We start from the raw sequence: 22,520 nt of genomic DNA, 5'->3' as shown, positions 1-22,520 counted from the left end.
GTTGCGATAAACAGAAGCACAAGATTGTTCGAAATAGTGAAGCGTATTGGAATCATTTTTGGTTGTTCATGGCGACGAGAGGAGAAAAGAAAAGAAAAAAATAGTTTTCATTATGTGAAAAATGTTCAGCACACCGATTCATTGGTTGGGAATTTCAAATAGCTACAAATATGTGGGTGCAAATATAGGATGAACGGAATGGGGTGAGTATTACACAAATCGTGATTTGGAGATCACAAAATCAGACGGTGTGTGTAACGGTGAGGATGGATACTAATCGTACCAGTACTTGTCGTGAGAAACATGTGGACAATTCTACAGGGAATAACGGGTAACCTCTAGCTGGAACGTTTTGCAGGTTTGCAGGTTGTGTTTGCAGTCCTAGCATTACCTTTGTGTCAGTGTAGTTTTTTTTTTGTTTCAAACAGACTAGCATGATATAAACAAGCAGCTACGTGTATGTAAAAGTATGGTAAGTATCTTCCCTGGCCTAATCTTCCTTCGTCCCAATTAATAGCAATATTGAGTTAAGTTACAGTCACACTAAATTTTGATCGTATCTTGCGCGGTAGAATGGAACTGAATTCGGTCAACAATTGACCAAGTGCGTGGTATGACTTGGTGCAAGGAACTATCGATCGGTAAACCGACACTCTTGTAGACTCCAACTACAATTACTCACCCGGCGGTATGGTTTAAGCTCTTCCGACAGCAAATGATGTATTTTGGCATCCGTTAAGTCTTTCTTCGAAGGATTGTAGTCCAGCTCCTGCATATCAAGGTTGCGGGTCGAATTTTCAAGGTTCGTAAAGCTAGGGCTACAATGATGCGCGTCAAGAAATATTTGGAAATACAAAGAAAGAAAAAAACATGGTAATGACTGTTACATCATTTACTGGTGCAATAAACCAATCGGTTATTGCGAAATAATCAACACAGGCACACTCTACTCCAACCAAACGAAACTAATAAATGGATGCATGTACTTTAGCTATTATCTAACTGTTATCGTGTTATCTAACCTAACCAAAGGCAGAGTTACACGTTACACTATATTCGCAGCAGCACAGTAAGTTAAGAATTTTAGCTAGAACAAATCTTTTACACGCTCTAATCAGAATTGAAGTGCAAATATTGCGTATTTTGCAAAATTTAGCAAGTAAGCCTGATTTAAAGGGTTGACTAAGCGTTAGCCATTATTCTGCAGTAGGGAGCAAATATACAACTTCTACGAGCTAGCAAACATCAGCGAAGGTACTCGTTAGCGCTGTACACGGGTGGCTGGAATTCCGAAAAACGAAAAACAAAAGGTAACGATACCAAACGGATGCTGGGCTCTGCCGCGATGTCTCCAGCCAGGTGAGACCAAACCACGAAACAGCAAACGCAAGAAGAAATCAAAAGTAATAATTAAATCAAACACGACAAAACACACACACTGTGTGCAAGGGTGGCATGCATCGATCAATTAGCTTCCCGTTACCATGTGCCGAGCATTGTAGCGCCGCACCTTCCGCCGAAGTAGGACGTGTAGTTTCTAAATAATGCACTCATTGATTCAGTTCCAGACATTTGTCCGATGGTGGATGGGTTGCGCCGCATGTAGTCCATGGCGTCGCGCATCGTTAGCTTAGAGTAGGTTTCCAAAATCTTCGGCTCCGGACCCTGTGGTGTGTGAGCGGTAAGAGTAATGAGTTTCATTTGAACTATTCGCCACCTTTGTGTACTGCTGGTATTCCGTACCTGTAAATTCTTGATCAAATATGGACGAATGAACCTATTGTCGAATCTCTTAAACTTATCGCGTATATTGTAGTTGCCCGTCTTGCCAACGATATCCTCAATGCCGGCCATCATATGATCCATAAACTGTAAGCGAAAGCGAAACAATGACACATGTAACAGCGGCTTCAATATGCTAACTTCACAACTATCTTACCCGTTCGTGGATACGTTCGTTCATGGTTGGTTTGCGCTTGTTCGAACGCTTTACGTTCAGAATTTTGACTAGCGGTTTGATGGTGATACCCTGCAGGAACACGGTAAAGTAAACGACCGCAATCGTCGTCGTCAAGAACATTGGCTGCAGCGGAATGTGATCCTCGTCCACCAGTAACACTAAAGCGAACGCAACAGCTCCTCGAAGGCCTGCAAACATTGGACCACATCGTTAAAAACTCATCCTTTCTCGCACGATGTTGCACCTTACCTCCATAAGACATAACAAATTGATCTACTTTAGTTAGCTTGTGAATTCTAAAACGATTCGCCAACGCTGACAGTATCAAAACACCTGTGAACGGAAGTGAAATATTAGTAAACGCTATCACATTGGTGCAGAAGCGATCGATACGAACCTAAAATTCTATACACCGAACAGAAGATTATTGTCAGCAAAACGAACCAAGTGTTCCACACATGCTTGTTGTTAACAGTGGCGACGCCAAGGAACATGAAGATGATCGTTTCCGCCGAGGAGGACAACATTTTCAGTGCATACTTAATGGTAGTGTGTGATTTGTGCGACACATTCTGTTCGACGTAGTTTTTCATCGTTATTCCACAGAAGGTGATGCTGCAGGACAAGAAGAATACAATCATTTTATAACAGAAAACATACGACAGCTCCAAGGGACATTAAGTTTATCATAAAGCGTGGCATCGTATGAAGTTCAAGGAAACTGTAGAAAATTGCAGCTTGCAGAATATGATTCCGTTGCACCGTAACGTAAATAATGATGTTCTCATGAAAGAGATGTGTGTTTGCCATCAAAGATAACCATATCATTAAGGATATGTACCATATTAATGAGCATGTATTTTAATGCCTGCAATTTTATGTAATCGTATATCTCATCTGTGCACTAGCCACTCTTTACGTCAAACTCTAGACAGAAAAGGTATTCGACAATTGATTACAAATCCAACTAGCACTTACGCAAGGATACCGCTCATGTGGAAAATTTCTGCATTCAAGTACGCCAGATAAGCCATCACAAAGATGAAGATCGGCTCAATGACACGCACGTGATCGGTAAATCGTGTCACCAAACCAGTCAGGAAGCCCCAGATGACACCTGCAAAACGAAAACAATTATACACCGGTAATTGCTGGACACGTGCAGGGTATCTAATGTTCCAAGGCTCTTGAAAATGAATACCTTACACCATAATAGATCGGTTAGAACACTCACCGATAATGGTACCGCCGAGTGCAACCACAAAGAATGACGCAATGCCCGACACGATGTCAACGGCTATGATTTCGTCAACACCAATTTTGTTGTACACCTCGAACATGTGATACATTACGACCTGGAAGTGGAAACCAACAGGTCGCGTTAGTAAGTGCAATCGCTCGTGCTGCTATCGACGGGCGTACTTACCGTGACAGCATCGTTAAGCAGCGATTCACCGAATACTACGATATAGAGCACCTCGTTGACGTGTATCTCCTCAAAGACAGCTAGCACCGCTACCGGATCTACGGCTGCGATCAGCGAGGAGAAGAGGAAGATGTGCAGGAACGGTAGGTCGACGCCGAAGATGCCGGTCTGACCGCATGCCCACAGCGAGCTACCAATGGTGGCGATATTAAATATCGTGCCAATCACAGCCATCAGGAGGATGGTGCCAATGTTATCGAAGAACATGCGGTTTGGCATGAAGTATCCGGCGTCGAGGATGATCGGCGGCAGCATGTAGAAAAAAAACGTGTTCGGTGTCAGGGGCGACACGTGCAGGTTCGTTGCATACCGCAACAGCGCACCGATGATGACGCCGACCACGATCAGCAGGCAGGATTCTGGGAAAATGCGACTCAGCTTGGGCGTCATGTGGAACCCTGGGAAAGATGAGAAAACCATTTTAGCAAAATATTTAACATGCTCCAAATTTCATCAATTTCTATTATTGTTCAAACTACTCTCTGCGCTTGGTAGAAACTCAGTTTTAACAACAATTTACGCATACCAAGTTGCGGGTTTGAGTAAGATTTTTTACAGTCGTGATAATTTCGTTGGACAAATTGAATATAACAGGTCGGCTGATAATTGTTTGGCCTAACATATGTATCGCGCTGGAAGATTTATATCCACATCATATTTCGTTTGTACCAACCTTCAAACGAATTCTGTCCAAATTTGACAGCACTCGGGCCATAACCTAATCAGCTAGAGCATTTTGTGTGACGCAACCTTTGTGTTTTGAGTAATCATGGAAAAGAAGGAATTTTGCGTGATGATAAAATATTGCTTTTTGAAGGGGAAATAAACAGTTGAAGCCAAAACTTGGTTTGATGAAGAGTCTTTGGACACTGCTCCACCAAAATTAACCATAAAATATTGGTAAGCTAAATTTAAAAGTGGTGAAATGAGCACTAGGGACGGTGAACACAATGGAAGCCCAAAAGAGGTGGCTACTGACGAAAACATTAAAAAAATTAACAAAATGATTAAAAGCAACCGTAATGTGAAATTGATCGAGATAGCTGACACTCTAAAGATGTCTAAGGAGCGTGTTGGACATATCGTTCACGAGTATTTGGATATGAGAAAGCTCTATGCAAAATGGCTGCCGCGCTAGCTCACATTTGACCAAAAACAACAAGGAGTTGATGATTCGGAGCAGTGTTTGGAGCTCTTTATGCGAAATAAATCCGAGTTTTTGTGTCGATATGTCACCATGGATGAGTCTTGGCTTCTCCACTTCACTCCAAAGTCCAATAGACAATCATCTGAGTGGACTGGACGCGATGAACCTGCCTCAAAGCGGGGAAAACGCAACAATCAATTGACAAGGTTATGGCGTCATTTTTTGGGATTCGCAAGGAATAATCTTCATCGACTATCTTGAGAAAGGAAAGACCATTAACAGCGAGTACTATATCAAGTTATTTGAGCGTTTGAAGGACGAAATCGCCAAAAAACGGCAACATTTGAAGAAAAAAAAATTTTGTGTCATCAAGAAAACGCACCGTACCACAAATCAATGAAAACAATGGCAAAAATTCATGAATTAGGCTACGAATTGCTTCGCCACCCACCATATTTCGTAGTTCTGGCTCCCAGTGACTAACTCCATTTCTCAGACCCCAAAAGGATGTCCTCTGAGAAGAAATTTTTGTCGGATAAAGAGGTGTTCGCCGAAATTGAGGCCTTTTTTGAGGCAAATGACAAATACTACTACAAAAAGGGTATCGAAAAATTTAAAGACCGCTAAAATCGGTATATCGCCATTGAAGGGACGTATGTTGAATACAAAAAAATAATTTGGCCAAAAAACAGTTTTACTGTCTTAGGCCAAACAATTATCAGCCCACTTGCTTTGCAAACATTGTCCATCGCCTACCATACCGTTTAGTCGTCTTCTCGAACATTCAAACGAAAGCTCTTAATTTTTTAACTTAATGCCATTTTAAGGACAATTCTACTACTAAAACCTCACAAACAGTTTTTTGATTGGCTTTTCTAGATAATTTGTTTAAGGACTGCATCAACCATTAAAGGAGAATTGTACTATTTTAACGGGCATGCATGATGTCACGTTTCGGTAAAATTTGAGGTTATATTATTTCACGACAGCCAAACCAATCAAACAAATACAATCAAGAAAAGTATCACGTCATCGATATCCACATAACCTTTTGGTTTTGTCTCTGAACAATCCTTAACCTTCTTTTGTTTGGATCAAGCCACGCGTCCTTATATGAAGCAGCTGCATGTTGGTAATATTTCTCCCCATTACGTTGACTAGACTGCTCGAGCAGAAACAACGAACAGAAAACTGCACACCACAGGCATCCATTTAGGGCGACAGCGTTTTGATCTTAGCGTGTGCTCCGTGCAATCCTCTCCAAGAATCCCCTTTTCGAGCGCACTGCGATGCAACCACTGCAACCTTAAAGCCATCACAGCTCACGATACACATACGGGGATGAATACGATGGAGTTTTGAATCAGGGTGAAAACACTCTTCATAGCTTAAGCCCTTTTTCAAGTGGATATTGTTCGATGGGTGGGTTCAATTCTGACCGTGCGGTTCCTCCTACGCTTCGCTGCTGATCCCGAGCTTTATGGCGTTTATTCAACGTTCACGCAGGGTGTTTCGTGGAAATGTTCACCGGCGATAAACAACGACGTGCAAAAAAAAAGAAAAACACGTAAGCTCACATGGATACATTTATTTTAACGGCGGAAAAGTGGCATCTCATCTTTCCGTGCATTATGCAACAACACGGAGACAACACGGTACTAATAATAATACTGCTGATAAGCGCAATTGAGTTAGCAGGTAATAGTCCTGTAACGAAATGCTGTTTTAACGAGTGGCACGAAAAGAGGTAAACAAACGAGATGTAAATTTTTTTCTCCGCCCATATCCATTGCCTTTAAATGAAGGTTAACAATACGATCGACCGTGGAAATACGTCGGCGGGTTTTAATATTCATCGTGAGTGCCGCAGTTAAAATAGCTACCGTAATGACCTATTAGAATCGTGTTTTTATTTGAAATGGAGATGAGTATATCCAGACACTAAGCTTGTATCCATAGATAATGAATAATATCTTCATTAATTTTAAGCTGCTCTTTTGCCACCGACCTCACCGCTATTTAGCACGTAGAATGAACCGATGCTTATTGTCTTGTCTCTACTTTTTTCTTATTAAACGATCGATTGGATATTTGAGTTACAGTATTTAAGAACCGAAACCCATTAATTTCGATACAAGTTTAATAACTATAGTATGAACACAGTATGAAAGATACAAGACCAAGATTATTACAATTTAAAAAAATCATTACACATAGCATAACTCCTTAAATTACTGAAAGCGACACGTACATCGGCATGGAAGCGTAATTGCGTTGTCAGGAGTACACCGGCTCGTACATGGAAACATGTTGGACGGAAAGCAATTAAAATGTTCTGCCACTAACTCATCAACCACTGGCATGCATCGGGCAAGTTGTTGATGGCGTTGCCCCATCATCCATCAGCCTCTCCCGATACTGCTTCCAATTCGATGGGTCGAGTGCATGAAGGTCCCAGATTGTCGGATCACGACCGTTCGCCACTTGAGATGCGTGATGGCGTGAAATTGAAGCCCAACACATCCCACGGGCCTCATCTTCCCGTCACCAGCTGGTCACTCTGGCTGGCTTTCCATACGAGCTAATGCGAAGCCCCGTGCGCCGTTTCTCCCATTTCAATTTCAATCATCATCAACGGGGTGAGCGCTCGGAAACAATTCGTACCAAGTGGACAGCCAAGCGACACACCCTGTGTGGTGCGGTTATCGCCGAAACGAGGCAGTGCATTAAACGATGCTAAACGTGTTGCGCATTTCGCTTCCAAACACTCACACTCGGTCAGTACCAATTGGAGGGAAATAGGAGTGATTTCCAGGGACACGATCAAGCATTTATTAGAAGCATTGGATGAGTTATGGAATTGGTATCTTCTCGGGGACGCTAACCACTTAAGAAAATCGTTGCAAAGATTTGCTCTGAATGGTGTTGATTGAAATTCGATTAAAGCGAGATTGTTTTGCATCGATCAGCATCAATTCGTACCGAGTCGCATGTGGGTTCATTCCTCCAACACCAATTGAGTTTATGAACGTTCGTAATGAATTGGCCCATAATTTATTGCACATCAATTGGGATCATTGCTTACTACCCGAACCAAACAATCGAACGTTTATTAATTTATTTATAATATTTAGTTATTTTAGTTATCATACACATTCATATTGAAACCCTTGTGAGAATAGTTCTGTGTACATTTATAAGATGAATAACTTGTTTGTTATAATGGCTACATTTTAACATTTAAGTTTGTCCATTATAACTGATTTTAAATTAACTAATAGATTTAAACGTCTAACTTGAGCCTTAGTAGCACATTTGTTAATTTATCGAAGATCATTTGCTGAATAGTTTACACAGCAAATCATTACTTTTTTCACCACAACCCGGAGAGGGTAATCATGGGTCATCAAACAACTATTATCATGGTTTAAACGTTTCAATGCAAGAAAAAATAATAAGCAATTTGTGCTTGAATAGGGTGTCGGACCAGGAAAAAAAAACACGAACCCGAATTAGAACCGACACCTCTGCCAGCAGGTGGAAGAATAACGAAAACTAAACAAAACACGGGAAAAAATACACGACGCCGTACCTTTTCATGGTTGTTATACAATTTCCCAGCTGCAAACGTGCATCGCATGATGATGACAAGCACAGAAATCGTGAGATGATCTATGTTTTCTTAACAGCCGCATTCGAATTGTCTCCCGCCGAATGGCCAGTCCAGTCCCACACACCCCGGCCCGATTCTCGCCTTCGCTGATGTTATGCAAAACTTATTCATTAACGGGGCTAGCCGGCTAACGTCAATCGTTACGAATCGGTGACATTTCGCTTACAGGACACTAATTGGAAGATGGATGCCACGGCAAGTAAACAAGATAAATCAAGATTGAATGATGAATCGAAATTCATTTCGCGACAAACGAACAAAGCGCAACGGATTAATAGCATTAATGGGTTGCTTTAATTCGATTAGCAGCTGATAACGTACTTAAATCCTTTTCAACAAGAAGCCATTCAAGTTTGGAGATGTAATTAGAGATCAGAGATACATGAGGAACATAATAAAAACAAACGTAATACGATGATATAACCATCATCAATGGTGAATAAATCGTATACCCGAGAACCTGAAATTTTTAATATTTATTAATTACTCACATTAAAGTTCTTTTTAGTGACGCAAAAATTAAATACTTCATCAAGCAAAGGGCAGACTTTCATAACACCCAATAAACACGCTTCATCTAATAAAGGTTTCCCGAAAAACCAAGCGTGCACACCATTCAATTCAATTGCAATTGTACAAGAGCCGCCGTGAATTACTACTGATGAATGGATGTCACTGATTGCGTGTGCAGATGGAATTTAAAAATGCATTTCGCTTGCGTGTCAAATATATCGTATTTTCTTCCAATTGCAAGCATGCTCTGAATTTATCCATACGCAGAAAAATACAACGGCTTCACAACGATTGATTTCATATTAATAAACAGTGATAAAACTGATGAGAAAACCATCGACGCCAATTCAAGCATCACCCGACGCTGCTGCACTGCTTCATTCGGTCAGTGGCCTTAATTGGTTTTATGACAGAAGTATTACGTGCCCAGATCTAGGACAGCACAGGGTGCCGTATCGACTCACAAATGGATGCTGGAATAGGCACACATTAAGCAAGTCTTGCTTTATTGAAGAATGTAAGCGACCGTTCTATCCGATGCATTGCAGTAGCACAGCGCAAACGCGTCTCAAGTACATAACCACGAGGAACCAAGTGGAAGTTCGTCGAGTGGAAAGATTGTTTGTCCTTTGAAAACTTCTGACAAATAACAATGCAACACTTTCAGACGTTTGAGCAGTTCTATGGTGTTTTGCAAGTTGTGAAAAGCGCTGGAAATGGTTTCTTATACGGTCAGTTTGCTTACCATGAAACACATCTCTGATGCGTGTATTTTTAGTACTGAATAGGCAAAACCAACATCAAACAACACACACCATAGTACGCAGAATGAAAAAGTATCAACAAAAGGGAACTCTCACCATGCCAGAATTTTGAGGGAAATATGTTTGAACATGGACTTTAATGACTGTTTAGTATGGGAGGAGCATGTGAGGATTTCTTGTAATTTGGCCAATTTTCTAAGAAGACTTAAGACATTTAATATCCTTCTTATAGTCCAAAACGAGAAGACTTACATTAATTACAAGATAGATTCTATTTTCGATACCGTTCATTTTGGAATCACGAAACAACTGTAAAACAAACATCAACAGAAATTCTTCTCTCATTCCTCGATGTCGGGGTGGAATATACGGTTATTCGTGTAGTTAGTTAATCGGAACAATCTTTCGGATCAATCGTCTGGTGCGTCTGGTTTGCAAATCACTTGGAGATGGCCGTAAATATAATTTTAAAAAAAAAACACATGCACGTCTTACACTGTGTCTGCACCCTCGAAGGGCAGAGCTTCAGGCGATATGTTTGGAGAGTTGAACGAAAATGTCGCTAGAAATGTGTCCAACGAGAGCTATTTTTACTACTCGGAGAATGAGGTTGATCGTTGGCGAAATGAGCACCCGTTACATGTTTTGCCGTCAATTCTGTGATGCAGCTGTACCATGAACACGTTTGAAATAATCTTACAGGCACGAGCAATGCGCTTCGATGCGCAAAAAAGGGTCTAATGTAATTGAGTGCTTTTATCAAACATTTGGATTTGTTTTTAAGTGACCGATTTTCAGATTTGGGCCATAACTGTGCCACGCCGTGGGTGTGTCTTCTACTTTATATTAAAAAAATCAGGAATGAGTCAACTGTCCTTATAGTTTCAGTCACTAATTACTTGTCTTGAATTGCATAACTACGAAATTATTTCAATTTTAAACAAATTTTTGAATTTTTTGGTGAGAATTATAAGCATATGAAAACATCATTTCTTCTATTTATATCCAGAGAGGGCATACCGTCTGAAAACGGTTACACTCATAAGGATTAACGGTATTTAAATAGCTTCTGATATCCATCATTCTTTGGGCCCAGCTGTTGGGTGGAACGAATCACTGGATCAGAAAACTGTGCAATTGTTTATTTAGATATTGCATTACCATCGCGAAATTATTATGAAACTTAAACACTCATTGCTTACAGTAGCGTTTTAGCCTGCCTGGTAGCCATAACAAAGTAATGACTGCTGACTCGATGTAACTGACCTCCATCTTTGACACAGAAATTAAATGGGAGAGTCGAGAGGGCTAAAATGCTCGATAAGCAGCTAAAGAGTTTTATCCAATTTCGCTCGAGCTAAATGTGCGAATTAAGAATGCCACCGGGGTGTTGGTTTTTTTTCCTTTTCGAACCTTCCGACACGCTTACTTAGTAACGGAACCCTTCCCATGACCCCGACGAAATGGATACTTACCAATCTTCGCTATGCTAGCAGACAAAATCCAGACGCCGATCACGAACGGAGTTTCGACGCGGGAAAACTCCACCTGCGAAACGGGATACCGTTCGTAGTTGTGCTCGTCACCGTGTTCACCCTCGCCGGCTTTGCCATGTTCGACCATCATCTCATTGCCGTGGCCAGCGCCGTCGTCCGACGACGGTGAGGTCGATGCGATGATGGCCGCCGCCTCGGCAGAACGTTTTAATTGACTCGCACTCGTTAGCGATCCGCTGCTGGCATCGAACGCCAGATCCAGAGGCGATAATTGACCGACCGGCTGCAATGGTGGAAGTAAAAAGCGAAAGGAAAAGGGTATGATAGCAACGGAAGCTACGGTCATAAGCACCAAAAACGAAAATGTTAATGTTTCCTAAATAATGGATAAATGCTTCAGAAACAACATAAACAACAAACATATTTATCCTCAACACACCGAAGAACCTAATGATCCTTAGCATTAGAGCTATGGAGATGGTAAGCATTGCACATTATCATTGTTAACAATGTGCGGTCAGTCCCGAGGTTTAGTACTATTCTTCAATCTTATTGTTCCGGAATGACAGGCATGACCCTATTCGTTGGTGCATCTCAGAAGGGAGAACGCGATCTTCGCGATTTCCGGTTCATAAAAAATTACGTTCACTCTGCAATTTATCTCCAACACCAACTGAAACCAATTTACGCTTTATTTTCCTATTTTACAACATCATATATCAACTTTTCTAATCTTTTTCGACACCTAACTATTTTCCAGGAAGAGACTCATATCAATTTGGGTTATGGTAATGCATCATTCAACAAACACTTCCCGTCTGCTTCCAAGCCTCTGTTGGATCATGCCTCCCAAATACAGCTGATTATTCAACTCTCAGAAGGTGAAGCCAGAGCGAGAAAACCAGGGAATGCAGGTGAAGTTCGTATGAATTCATTTCTAACAAGCATTGCTCCCTTCGAATCTGTAAGGGTGTAATATATCGGTCTTTTTACGTTGAAAGTACACCGTACAGACGCATGCATCATATACATGTGACTCGCCAAACCTCATCGATCACATGCAAGCCATCAGTTCAGTAAACCGTTTTGTCACCCGCATTGCCTTATCAGATAAACATTCAACATCGTACTAACCATCATTTGCCCTAAATATTGGGCCATTCATTTTGTGCGGACCAAGTCAAAATTGGTTATTACAGCTCCCGCTCCCCGGACTACCGAATCACGCTTTCTTCACGAGAAAGAAGCGTACCATTGCTATCGCTAACTTCCCTGAACTATCTACGATTGCATTGCGAAACAGTCAATAAAATCATGACCGACAACAGATTGGCGTCAGCTTTGCGTAAGGAACGGCGTGAACTGGATTAACAACCGAGTGCCTTCCTTCCTGCGGGAAGATAAACGATGGCCGACACAGTTAGGACAGAGCTATTATCGGTGCGGAAGCATCAAATCAATTAGTGTGCTTCAATTTGATGCTCTCTGTCGGCATGATAGGGCATTTCACGGCACTGTCGCGTTTGTACCAGGGTAGAACACAGCAACGGCTGTTTCAAAATTGCATAATCGTGTTGTAAATAGCGTCAACGATTTTAGTAACAAACGTCACCTGTTCAGATGCTCGGATCTCCGAAGAATACAGGGGCGTGTGTTGGGGGATGAGTGCTGCCAACTTTAACAGCATGTCATGAACATCTTGCCATCAAGCAAGAAACTAGGGACAAAGCTTTCCGGGGAGTACGTCATTGCTGATAACAGCCCCATTGCAGTCGCTGAAGATAGGATCAAGCTAGTTGACACTATCAGAAATGACAACGATAAGTACTTGCACAAGAACATCTTTCAGGTCAACAACAACTTAAAATCAGGTCAAGGATTTAAGGCGCCATCTTCCTATCATTTAGTAGTAACAAATAAAGCTAATTGTTATTTGAATTACTCAGTTTTGATTAAAATATTTTCAAGAGATATTAAGAGTTTAGGATAATAAAGGAAGAAATGATTATTGCCAAATTTTCTATCTGCAAACGACATGAATTTCTAGAGCTGGCTAATAAACCTAATCATCATTATCTGAACACCTTTACTGAACTATATCCGGAAAGACACAAACCAGTTATTTGTTACATTTCACGCAACTACATTAGCACATCTTCGTGGAACACTTACCACCTTCTCGCCGCTGGCCGGTGCGCTTAGGTTTGGCCTAGCTAGAACGAAGGCATTGTGAGATAGCAAAGCGCTGCAGAACACTACATATATACACAAGCTGCCGAGCCGTGGCTGGTGCAGCTCCCAGCCACCGGTGCTGTGGCGCAGCTTTAATAACACTTGACCCGCACACATCACGAGGGTAGCCAGTAGGCACGTCAGAAGGCTACCACTTTGGCCGGTGCAGCAATCCGCGAGTTCCTTTGCCGGCATCGCCACCGAGTTGTTAGCACCTTGTTCACCACAAACACTAGCGTTGCTGTAATGCCGACAGTCACAGATGCCCGCTACTGGGGGTGTTGTCAACAGCGTCCTCTGCTCGCGCGTGCAGTCTGTGGGCCTGCAGGCGCGGCGAGATAAATTAACCTCCTGTTTCAGCGTCACAGCCATCGCACCCGGCACCCGTACGCTCCTGCTGTCACCAGCGAGATGACACGGTCACAACAGTCGTGACCGAAGTGGGCGCACTGCAAGATCCTTCCGGTGAAAACTTTACCTCACGCGCTGCACAGTAAGGACATGGGGAGGGATGGAACACTGCGCCGCATGGACAATTCCTCCTTCCGCCGATCCTCTGCTCACTTTTTCACACCACCACACCGCTTTCGAATGGAGCAATTGCTTCGCGGAAATTGCCAGCCCTGTTGAACGAATAATCCTTGAACGGCGTAAACATATGTGAGCTCTCAACAATTTCCTTCCATTGGCCTTTAAGCCGGATCCTTACGATGTCGTTGTCGAACAGTGCTCGAAGTCAGTAAGAAGTACCAGAACTGGTTGCTTCTATTCTTGATGTTGGGCGGGTTGGAAATTTTCTGGAAATAAAAAAGAAACAGACGAGTTCATTAGAACGACTACATTAACGTTGGATTAGGAGGATTTATTCAATGAGGAGTACGGTATCATGTTTGCATAGGCTTGGAGGTGAAGTTGTGAGGATTTTAAAAATCCCTTCATAAAATCAATTTCACGTTAAAGGATAAAGTGGAATACTCCATACGTTAAAGGATGGAGTGGAGGATTAAATCGCACTGTTTAATTTGACGCAACAATCGGCAGTCGTAGTCAAGGTGATTACATAATATGGTACTTATAATAAATAACCTTGAGTTATATAACAAAGCTCCAGCATTAGATCCTTCAGATCTTTGCCTTTTGCTCACTCCAAGACGATAGCGCTGATCGTGAGTAAACGATTCATATGCCGTACTTTAGCGTGTATGTAACAGCGACCCCTTTTTTTGGGGGAAAAATGACCAAAGTCCAATTAAGGGGGGTCATTATACACGGGTAGTAACTTTTCCGTACTAGCCTAAAGGATTAAAGGTCGTTTTTTTGAAGAAAAAGGATGGATTGATAAGACAGGGATGAATCTGTGGTTTCAAAATGCTCAGAACCAAAGGCCTGGAGCTCTTATGAAAAACCAGCAATGCTAGTACTGGATGTGTTACGAACGCGAAAAGAACTCATGAATGAGCATGCTAGCACCCAAGGCGAGGGCGTAAATCATAACAGTTGACAGAACCGCGAGCTCATTAGTAAACAACGTCCGGAGACCCGTTCGAAAGGCGCATAAACAATAAGAGACCTCCCCGTTTCATATGATAAACAAATACGATCAACGATACGGTTAAGAAATAATTATCGCAAATAAACTGACACATTACGATCGCCAACGGGCGAGTACACCCTCACAATGCAAGATATGCTAACGTAAGAAGAATGATTCGATCTTTCAACATAAGATTTGCCAACGTAAGGAGAATGATTCTATCGTTCATCTCGCTTTCGCCTTCAAATCTCAAGACACATTGTTAGTATATAAGCAGGAGAAATTGCCAATAAACTTCACTTGTACTTCAAACCTAACCACGGTATCTTCAAGTCGCTGGCAAACGAATTGAACGGAGGTCCACACTAGATACTTACTCTGATTATTCAGAACAACAGGCTAGTGTCCGACCCGAACAATACCGAGCGCCTTCACTTCTACGGCCCTTCCAGTGAAAGCAGAGGTCCACCGTTAGAAATTCACCCTGGGAAACCCAGTTACGAAGCCTAACGTCCGATCCGAGCAGATCTGAAAGGTGAACGAGACTTGCGCGAGAGTTTCAGGGTAGGCCAATCTTCGCGTGGTCAACCTACGGCGGCGGATCCAGCAATCCGAACTTTTGTTCCCGCAGTAACAGGCTGCATGTAGACGTCATCTACTAGCAGAATTTATACAAATTGTTCCTCAAAACAAAACGTTTCTGGAAGTCATTCCTGGAGGTTTAACCAGTCTACCGTTTAAGGGTTTGGGGCAGATTCGAATTCAACTCCTTCAGGAAGAACCAAAAATCAATTATTCCAGATGTATGTCAATGGGTCCTTACTGCATGGAGACGTGTCAGTGAAGCGATTGTCATTAAATCCTTTAAAAAATGCGGAATCAGTAGCGGAATCTTAATGAAACTGAGGATGATGACAATGAAAATGTGTATGAAAACACCATAGTGAGGAAGACATAAAAGAGTATTATGAGCTGTAATGTTCAAAATTAATTGTAACAATAAAATTGTACCAATTGTTTAAAAGAAAGAAAAAATCTTTTTTTCTAAAAATCTTAGATAACTCATCTAAGGGGTCGTTATACACGCTAAAATACGGTACTTATTATTCACAGAAATGCCATAAAATCTAACACGCGATGCATACACCTTCAACAGTAAGCGTAATGTGACAACAGTCAGAGCTTAACTTGTAAGTAATGAGTAATTTAATCAACTGCTGATTACCGGCATAAGTATCTTGCAGCTAATTTGCCGAGTAGACGCTAGATTCCCTTGCAATACTTGTATTCTTCAAAACAAGTACTTTCCTTCGCTAATCATTGCCCCTTTTTGTCCTGCACAAGCACAACATCTTCTCGGTACATACGACGTAATTGGAAATGAAGTGTGTTTAGTTATCAGCCCGTTTCAGTTAAACAGATGGTGTTTCGTTAGGTGAAGCACTCTGCTCCAAACGGACAGTGTAGTTCCGGCGCAACCCTTAAGCACCCCGGCACAGTGCATACGGACGCAGGGGAAGTTGCAATGCGCTGTCTGTTTACTTTTAGTGTACACGACGACGACGACGAACGAGCCTCTTCGCCGAGCCGCCTACTCAGCCAGTGCAAACACACGTGCCACACGACATCCCGCTTCCCGTCGGCAACGTGCGGGCCGTGCAACCAACCTGCCCGATGCAACCAATCTTGGCCGTCAGATGCACCGGCGCTGCCACCGACAGATGGACGTCCGATAGTGGGCTGTAAAACTTATTTTTTTTTGCTTCACCATTGTTTCGTTCAATAAATCAGTGCGACGTAATTCACTAGGAAAGCGGGTTGCCTCTTTGCTGCACTAGGGACGGGTTCCCTGGGTCTTTTTTTTCTTCGCTCCAGCCAACCGGTTCCACTTCCAGCGAGCGGCGAAGTGACTGACGAGAGGACGAATAAAATATCCCAGACAAACGGACGACAATAAACGACTTCATTGTATTACAATAGACAACCCATCTGTCACTGCACCGGGAGAACCCGTGGCCATGCGCTCACTGTGGGGCTTCTGGGGTTTTTCTGCGGTAAAGAAACGTTGACGAACAAGGGTCTACTTTTTTGTAGCCGTCGCACTATTTATTTGAAGAACACATCCAGCGCACACTGTAGCGCCCATCCGGAGCCGCTTGTTCAGGAATGATAATTTTTCAATTTATTTCCACCGCAGCTCGGCTCGCAAACGGAGAGTTGTACACAGAGATGCCGCCGTACCGGTAGGGGGTGGTGCAAAAATGCAATTCAATTTGCAATTGTATTAATATCATAGCGGACGGCAGCGAACTGCACCGTGATGGTACGTGCGGAAGTGTAAAGATGAAGCCTTCGAATGGTTCTTATTTGTTTTTTCATAATAGCGTTTAAACACAGAAACGTTTGATGCAGTATACAGCTTAATGTTAATTAAATTCGATTCATTACAAGCAGAAGTTGCTGCTGATAATTTAACATTTTTTTCATTCATGAAATAATAAGGGCAGTTAAAGTTCAAAATTTATAGACACAGGTTAATCAAATATAATCACAAAAGCAACCCACACATCCGATAACCCCCAGTACAGATAAGGTTCGTAACACATCCCAATGAATTCCAGAATATCGACTTTCTGCTTCGATACTTTCCGGTTATTTATAAATTTCTACTTATTGCGATACATCATCCCCGATGACGTCCGTCTGTCGACAGGGAAACCGATTAGAATCTACCTGATTGATTCACGACAAGGTGTGGAACGACCGAACGGACAGGTGTGTTGCCAACGTTGTGGACATTTCGACTCTTCCCATCTTCCATATCCGTTTCCCGGCGGATAAGCAAATCACCTGAATCACCGATCGGACTGTATTCGAAACTCATTAGCAGGTATGTGTTGTGAGAAAAACCACCTAGCGAAACCGAAACCAAGTCTCGTTCACAAGCGAACATTACATTGTAGTTCGTGGTTTAACAAAAATACACAACACCACCGAACAATAGGAGAATTCTTGTTGATGATACTAAGTTCATGGCAAACAATCGTAATTGATGTTAATCAGCTGGAATGCTGATTAATTTAGGCAATCAGTCCATAAACTTTCTATAGCGATACTGCAAAGCTTTGAACTTTCGGTGGATCAAGTCGATTTGTTTACATTTTTATTTTAATTTCAATTATCAGACTTCAAATCAACCCTCATCAAAATGTTTTAACTATCAAGATTACAAGAAAACATTGAATATATTTTGGTTGTTTTAGACAATCCATTTTTGCCATGACACAAAGCGGATTAAAACCGCAAGATCAGATCACTTACTACAATAATGACTTCTATCGCTAAATACCGCGCGCATGGCGCCACCACACAACTCAACCTCACTCGGGTAAAACTGCAACAATATCTTCGCCTTATCGCACTCCGTTTATCCCGATTAGGGACACTGAACGTGTCTACAAACAAATGATGCCCGGACGCAACTGTGCAAATGATTTAGACATCGACTTCTTGGGCCGCGTGTGAAGATGCCGAGCTGCACATTATGCACACTCGCTGCAGTCACGGTCACGCTGCATCGAACCGAGCAAAACAAACCTACGCTACAATACGAATAGTTCCACGTTCCACTGTCCGGAGAGTTCGAATTCCAAACGAAATGGAACTCGAACGGGAACGCGCAAAAGGGGGAACCTGTTTTGGGGCTATGCCCATCCTCCCCGTTCACAATATGCCGGTCACGTGCTGATAACTTTTTCAAACTCTCCCACTTTCCGGTTTCTCCTTCCCGCATCTCTTCATCAACCGCAAGATCAAGGTCAGCGCCACGGCATATTTTCTTTCGCTTCTCTGCTGTGGGCTCACAATCTCAAGTGCAACCACTTCACCCAGACCTTTGTGCAACGGTTTCTTAGTAGCGGAGAGAATATGAAGGCACGATTACGATTTTGACAAACGCTCAAACATAATCGATCGTTAGCTGGTGAGATTGCCCGAATCTGAGCTAACATTGCAAAAAGAAACATTTGCTAGATGCCCTCCACTGTATCGAGCAGAGCAGACAAAGTATTAGACCTTGCCGGCAAACGTAACCGGCCGACAGAAATGGAATGTTTGCGAAATACGTTACAAAACCACAGTTACTTCGTACGTTCCAGAGAGAGGCGTGTTTGATGATAAGCATCAACCCTTTACAGTGTACAGAATACTGCCATTCAGCGCGACCACGTCCGGAAGTTGATAACGATTCGGAGTGCTTTTTCGCATCAGCAACATAATGCATCTGATGGCGGGCAAATAGATTGTGGTGTGGACAGAAAAACTTGTCTCAAACAACAAACAAGAGCACTGGAACGTATGTAGGCCTGATGTTTTTGATGTCGAACTTCGGTGACATCGGTCTGTTGGTATGTGAAGAGTCACATAAAAATAAAAACAACAAATCTATGAATCAACTGAGCCGTAAGTCATAAACGGCCATTCCGTTAATCAGGCATTCGGTACAGTGACGCATTTCACAGCGCATGAGAATTAATCGGAATAACTTCCATTTCGTTGGCCGTCGTCACTCAAGACAGTGGCGCCAAATTGACTTGAATTCGTTTACATTTGAATGACTCCGTTGCCGGGTGTTTATAGCTTTGACGTTGGCCGTTACATAGGCAGCAACTACATCCACTTAAAGCGGATCGATCAGAAATGAGTGCAATGAGCGTGCTCCTACACGGGGAACACCCTGTTCCACTGTATATAAGAAGCAATAATAATAAAAACCGATCATTATCCAACCCAGGACATTGCTCTGTGCTTTCCTTGCACAAAATGTCTTTCCATCTACGGGATTCTTGCTGGTCGAGAACACGATCGATAGAACAGCTGCATCTACTGATAATATTGTACATTTCTCAAACACCACCCTGTACCACCAAACTGCTCGAAAAACAACAGCAAAACAGAAAACACTACTGACTTTTTTCACGACTTTAGTTTGTCCCGTCCCAAACGCTTTTCAAGTGAGCATCACTAAATCTCCATGCATTGGAAGCCCGTGGCTTCCATTATGCAAAACAAACACACTGATGTAACTAGAATGTAAATTGTAATCTTAATGCTGCACACATACATTCTGCTGAAAATTGAAGAAAGAAAGATTCACCAAAAGTAAGCGTCTGTGAACGGGGACAATGCCAAAAACGTGATGTTATACGAGGTCTTGTCTCGAAAAAACAAAACTACGCAAAAAAACAAAACCCTATGGTGGCCGGCTAGCATGAAAAAGTTCCCACCGGTACTGAGTTAAATCATGGCACTCGAATACCCATTCGCAAGACGTGTCTCATGCCACGACGTCTGCACTGTCTGCTGCTCATTTACCGTCTTATGGCTCCGGCCGTAATTGGGTTGTTCGAAGGAAATGAACTCGCACAAAAAGACGGCGATAATTTGATCCAGCTGCTGCCGGTATCAGCTGGTCGGTGTCGGTCAATTTCCAGATTACGCTCCGCAACCGACGTACCGGGCCAGATTGGACCAGATTACAAAGCACCGGCCATATCCTGCGGCCATATCCAAGGAAGCCGAGTGATTCTTTGGCGTACTTTTGCATAAACTACACGCATGTACGTCAAAGATGATAGATTTGTTACATTTGCAGCTTGTTAGCTTCTTATCTTCTCTCGAAACCTGAATGGACTTTCGATAATCCACCACAATGGCACAAACATTAAATTACTTTCCTTTCCATTTCGAAGTTCCTTAGCTATTCCTCAACTCCCCTTTAAACACATCTCCATGAAAAACGTGCAGATCACCGCTTATCCCGCACGTCCTACAATGCCATTCGGTTCACGGTCACAGCTAAATGGGATCGCCATGTATCCCCAAAGTGCCCTGCAGTCGTTAATCAATACCACCAAGGTTCAATTCTGGTCTAGCACCAACCCATTTCCCTCGGGGTGCTTCGATCGAACCATTTTCTACCACGAAAACCACATTGCGTGACGGCACGTGATAAGGCTTGGTGTGGTGTAAATATGTTTAATCATAAGCAGCACCACCAGCAACGGCTTTTCGGTTGGGAGGCCACCACACTGGAAGTAACAGAACCGAGGCAACAACGTTATTAATTAACTGTTTACATTCTCGCATGCAGTAAATTGGAAAGTTTTATAAAATAAGCACTTCCGAAGTTTAGCTTTAGCTTCACAAATCATAGTTACGAATGTGAAGAAAATCGACAATAAAATTTTAATCATTTTTCCGATTTAAACCCTTTTGAACCCCTTCTACAAGAAACAGCTCCTAATTAAGCTTCGCCTTAGCACTCCCGCAGCAAAGTCAATTTAATAGAGTTAGCACGTGTGTGGAATCAAAACCGTACAACTTTGTCCCGAACGGTTCAACTTAGACGAGAGGATGGGAATTTTCACAACTTTCTATCACACACATTCCGGAGCGCAAGTTCCGCGAGCAAAACTGCGATGCAAAAATGTAGTGCTTCCATTAACTTAACCACCAAGAACCAAGTTTTGCGACACGACCTACATTCGGTGAACTTTTCAATGCAAATACACGCCATCGGCGGTTTAAATTAGTTTAGGATAGAATGCAAACGAACAAATCCCGAGTGCGGCAGGTTTAGACGAGTGGAAATTATGAGACGCCATCGGAGTCCTCGGAGAACCCGGTGCGACAGTCGACACCCGGGCCTACTTGCGGCTTGCGGAATAATTCTGTTCTGCACGTTTCAAACCAATCAGCTGTTAGCCCCCTCAGATACACCTGCAGTGTCGGGTCATGCTGCGGCTCTAGACTGTATAGTCCCCTCGTGCAAAGACCCCATTAGGGTTCCCTTCGTGTCCACCCATCTGAAACTGAAAAAACTGAAACTTAACACTACCTCCGCTTGTTGTCACCACCGTCACGTGGAGCCGCATTCAAAGAGTGGACGATAAAAAATGCATAAATCTCCCCTATTTCTTCCTGCCACGGTAGTCCGAGCGACCTTTACGGGACTGACACTGAAAACCGTCTGTTCCTGCCAGGGTCATCGTCGCAGCCTGCTCGAGGGAAGGTTAGCTATAAGGTATTTGACGCACCAAAAACGTAGCAGCAACAAAAAAACACACAGGGTAGACGGATTTTGCCATCTTTTTATCAACATTCCACACCACACCTTGCCGGAACCGGTCGTTTTGAACCGTGAGAGCCAAAGTCTAAACTTTGATGCACAAGATCACCGAAAGGCAGTGAGGTCCGTAAGTGTTGTTTTCGTTTTCTCTTAGAGTTCCGCACACCGTTGCCGTTGAGGGTGGCGGGATTTTTCTTCTCTTGCACCAACCAAGGCAGGTTAGTGTTTGTTTGTTTTTTTGTTCAGGTATTACTCCCTCAAAGGAGTGTCACATTTCAGTCGGCGCCGGGGCATTACTCATGTTTCGGCGAGACGCACGAAAATTTGCTAATCGTTCACTTTTATCAAACCGGTAAAAATGAGGCGTTACGGTCGATGCTTTCCAGAAAGCGTTAGAAACCGATCCGGAAAGTTTGCTCATTACAGGGAATTTGTTTTTTGCACCGCTGAGTATGTAACCAACACCATGAATGTGAACAGGTATGCATGATGTCATTACGTGCAGATCCGGTGCTCGTTTGTTATAGGGAAGGGAACGTCCCAGCCATATTGCCTGGCAATGCTAGAAGTCGACATCTTAAAGATA

General features: G+C 42.7%; 1 protein-coding gene across 1 annotated transcript in view; it reads right to left on the bottom strand.

The window, feature by feature from the left end:
- LOC128304269 (sodium/hydrogen exchanger 3) overlaps positions 1-22,520 on the bottom strand; it is a 48,077-nt gene that overhangs the window by 20,319 nt on the left and 5,238 nt on the right. Inside the window, exons 2-12 of the mRNA XM_053041430.1 lie at positions 13,212-14,068; positions 11,019-11,322; positions 3,387-3,844; positions 3,195-3,315; positions 2,939-3,077; positions 2,358-2,575; positions 2,210-2,293; positions 1,940-2,148; positions 1,744-1,869; positions 1,511-1,665; positions 683-818 (exon numbers count right to left, since the gene is read on the bottom strand). Coding sequence (XP_052897390.1) covers positions 683-818; positions 1,511-1,665; positions 1,744-1,869; positions 1,940-2,148; positions 2,210-2,293; positions 2,358-2,575; positions 2,939-3,077; positions 3,195-3,315; positions 3,387-3,844; positions 11,019-11,322; positions 13,212-13,643 — 2,382 coding nt within the window. The 5' untranslated portion in view covers positions 13,644-14,068. The remainder of the gene's footprint in view (positions 1-682; positions 819-1,510; positions 1,666-1,743; positions 1,870-1,939; positions 2,149-2,209; positions 2,294-2,357; positions 2,576-2,938; positions 3,078-3,194; positions 3,316-3,386; positions 3,845-11,018; positions 11,323-13,211; positions 14,069-22,520) is intronic.

The sequence above is a fragment of the Anopheles moucheti genome, chromosome 3, assembly GCF_943734755.1.
Source record: "Anopheles moucheti chromosome 3, idAnoMoucSN_F20_07, whole genome shotgun sequence".
Classification (NCBI taxonomy): domain Eukaryota; kingdom Metazoa; phylum Arthropoda; class Insecta; order Diptera; family Culicidae; genus Anopheles; species Anopheles moucheti.
Note: the sequence above shows the minus strand (reverse complement) of the source record. Positions and strands in the feature narration are given on the sequence as shown.